Source organism: Chrysochloris asiatica, unplaced genomic scaffold (assembly GCF_000296735.1).
Source record: "Chrysochloris asiatica unplaced genomic scaffold, ChrAsi1.0 scaffold00124, whole genome shotgun sequence".
Lineage (NCBI taxonomy): Eukaryota > Metazoa > Chordata > Mammalia > Afrosoricida > Chrysochloridae > Chrysochloris > Chrysochloris asiatica.
Window position 1 is genome coordinate 8,711,101 of NW_006408642.1, and position 1,687 is coordinate 8,712,787.

The 1,687-nt window shown below is 42.3% G+C and overlaps 1 protein-coding gene across 1 annotated transcript; it reads right to left on the minus strand.

The window, feature by feature from the left end:
- Positions 1-203: 203 nt before the first annotated feature.
- LOC102829609 (c-C chemokine receptor type 3-like) lies at positions 204-1,289 on the minus strand. Its single transcript, XM_006868815.1, has one exon. It carries the CDS (start codon positions 1,287-1,289, stop codon positions 204-206), a length of 1,086 nt encoding a protein of 361 aa, XP_006868877.1.
- Positions 1,290-1,687: the final 398 nt, after the last annotated feature.

Sequence of the window (1,687 nt, forward strand, 5' to 3'; positions counted from 1 at the left end):
GTTATTGATAAGTAGACCACCCAGCCTTAACCTCTGGGTTGCATGGACATGCAGCCATCGTGATTTATATATTTTAAGGCTTCAAATGCTTCAGTGTTACCCTGGAAGTCCAAAGGACTGGCCTGAAGGTCAAGGTGGTTGACTTAATACATTTTGCTCCATCTGCCCAGTCCATTTTCTTCAGGAAATTTCCTGCATCTGATTTAAAATACTTCAGAGAATAGTCTCTGCTCCCCTGTTGTTGATGGGGAGATAGAGCTGGCCCTTTCCTGTTTTTCTTTAGGCAGGAAGGGAAGGTACTTGCTCAAGTAGATGCCTATATGCCTGTGGAAAAAGTGGTGGAGGTATTTCTGGAATCTCTCACCGACAAAGGCATAGATGATAGGGTTGACACAGCAGTGGGTGTAGGCGACCACTTCTGTCACCGCCATGGCCAGGTCCAGTTGTTTGCTCTGCTCACAGTTGTTCTCAGGGAGGATGACTTGAAAAGCAGAAAGAAGGAGAACCAGGCTGTAAGGTGTCCAGAAAAGGAAAAAGACCACCATGATGACAAAAATGAGCCGGATGGCCTTGTACTTTTGTCTGCTCGGGCATTTCAGCAGTGCTTTAATAATTCCCGAGTAACAGATAGCCATAATGAGAAGAGGGAGAGCAAGACCCAAGATATTCATCCTCAAAGCTTGGAAACGTTTCCAGGTATCTTCTTCATCCTCTGGGTAATGAGGACTGCAGACAGATTGTTCAACATCCTCTTGGAACTCATGGAAAATAAATTCAGGAAGGGCTGCAAGCCCTGCCAGGACCCAGGTAAAGATGCTGGTTATGATACCAAAGGTGACAGTTCGGGTTCGCAGGGCAAACACAGCATGGACAATGGCCAGGTACCTGTCGATTGTCAGCAGGACGATGAAAAAGATCTCACTGTACAAGCCTATGTAATAAAGTCCTGTGAGGAACTTACACATGCAGTGGCCAAAAACCCACTCGTTCCATCCAACATAGTGAATCCAGAAGGGAAGAGTGACTAGAAAGAGTAAGTCCGAAATTGCCAAGTTGAGTAGGTAGATGTTGGTCATAATTCTGAGCCTTCTGTATTTTGTGAGAATCACCACCACCGTCACATTGCCCAACAGGCCAACAATGAACACCAGGGAATACAGTGGGGGTAGAAACTGGGCCTCCAGATCCTTAATGTTGACTTTTTCACAGGGACTTCCCTCGGAATAGTCATAGGGTGTGGTCCCAAAGACCTTAAACTTGGTGTCAGTCTCATTTATCGAGGCAGCCATTTGGTTTGTCCCTATGATAGGAGAAAGACAAGTCCCACAATTAGATATAACCACATTTATGAAAGACAATGGCTAATAGATTCATTTACCTAACAAAGATGCCATGTGTGATAAACAGCTTTTAGAGGTTCCTTAGCATTGTGAAGTTTCTAACTTCATCACAATTCATGATGGGATAATGGCAAAGACAGGGGATCTTAATTTCTGCAAACATTTGAAGGAATACAAAATAATTTGGATTTCTGACTATAACTCATTGAATATTTACAGTAGTGACCATCATCATTATAATTACTCTGTTAAGGAATTTTGCATTTTATATTTGACAGTTTATATATTACTTTAAAATATCTTTATTGAGTTAGAAACCAATACTTATAATAGTAATAGTGATGATG

Excerpts from the sequence above, each read along its gene's own strand:
- LOC102829609 (XM_006868815.1), bottom strand. The coding sequence starts at position 1,289 with ATGGCTGCCTCGATAAATGAGACTGACACCAAGTTTAAGGTCTTTGGG.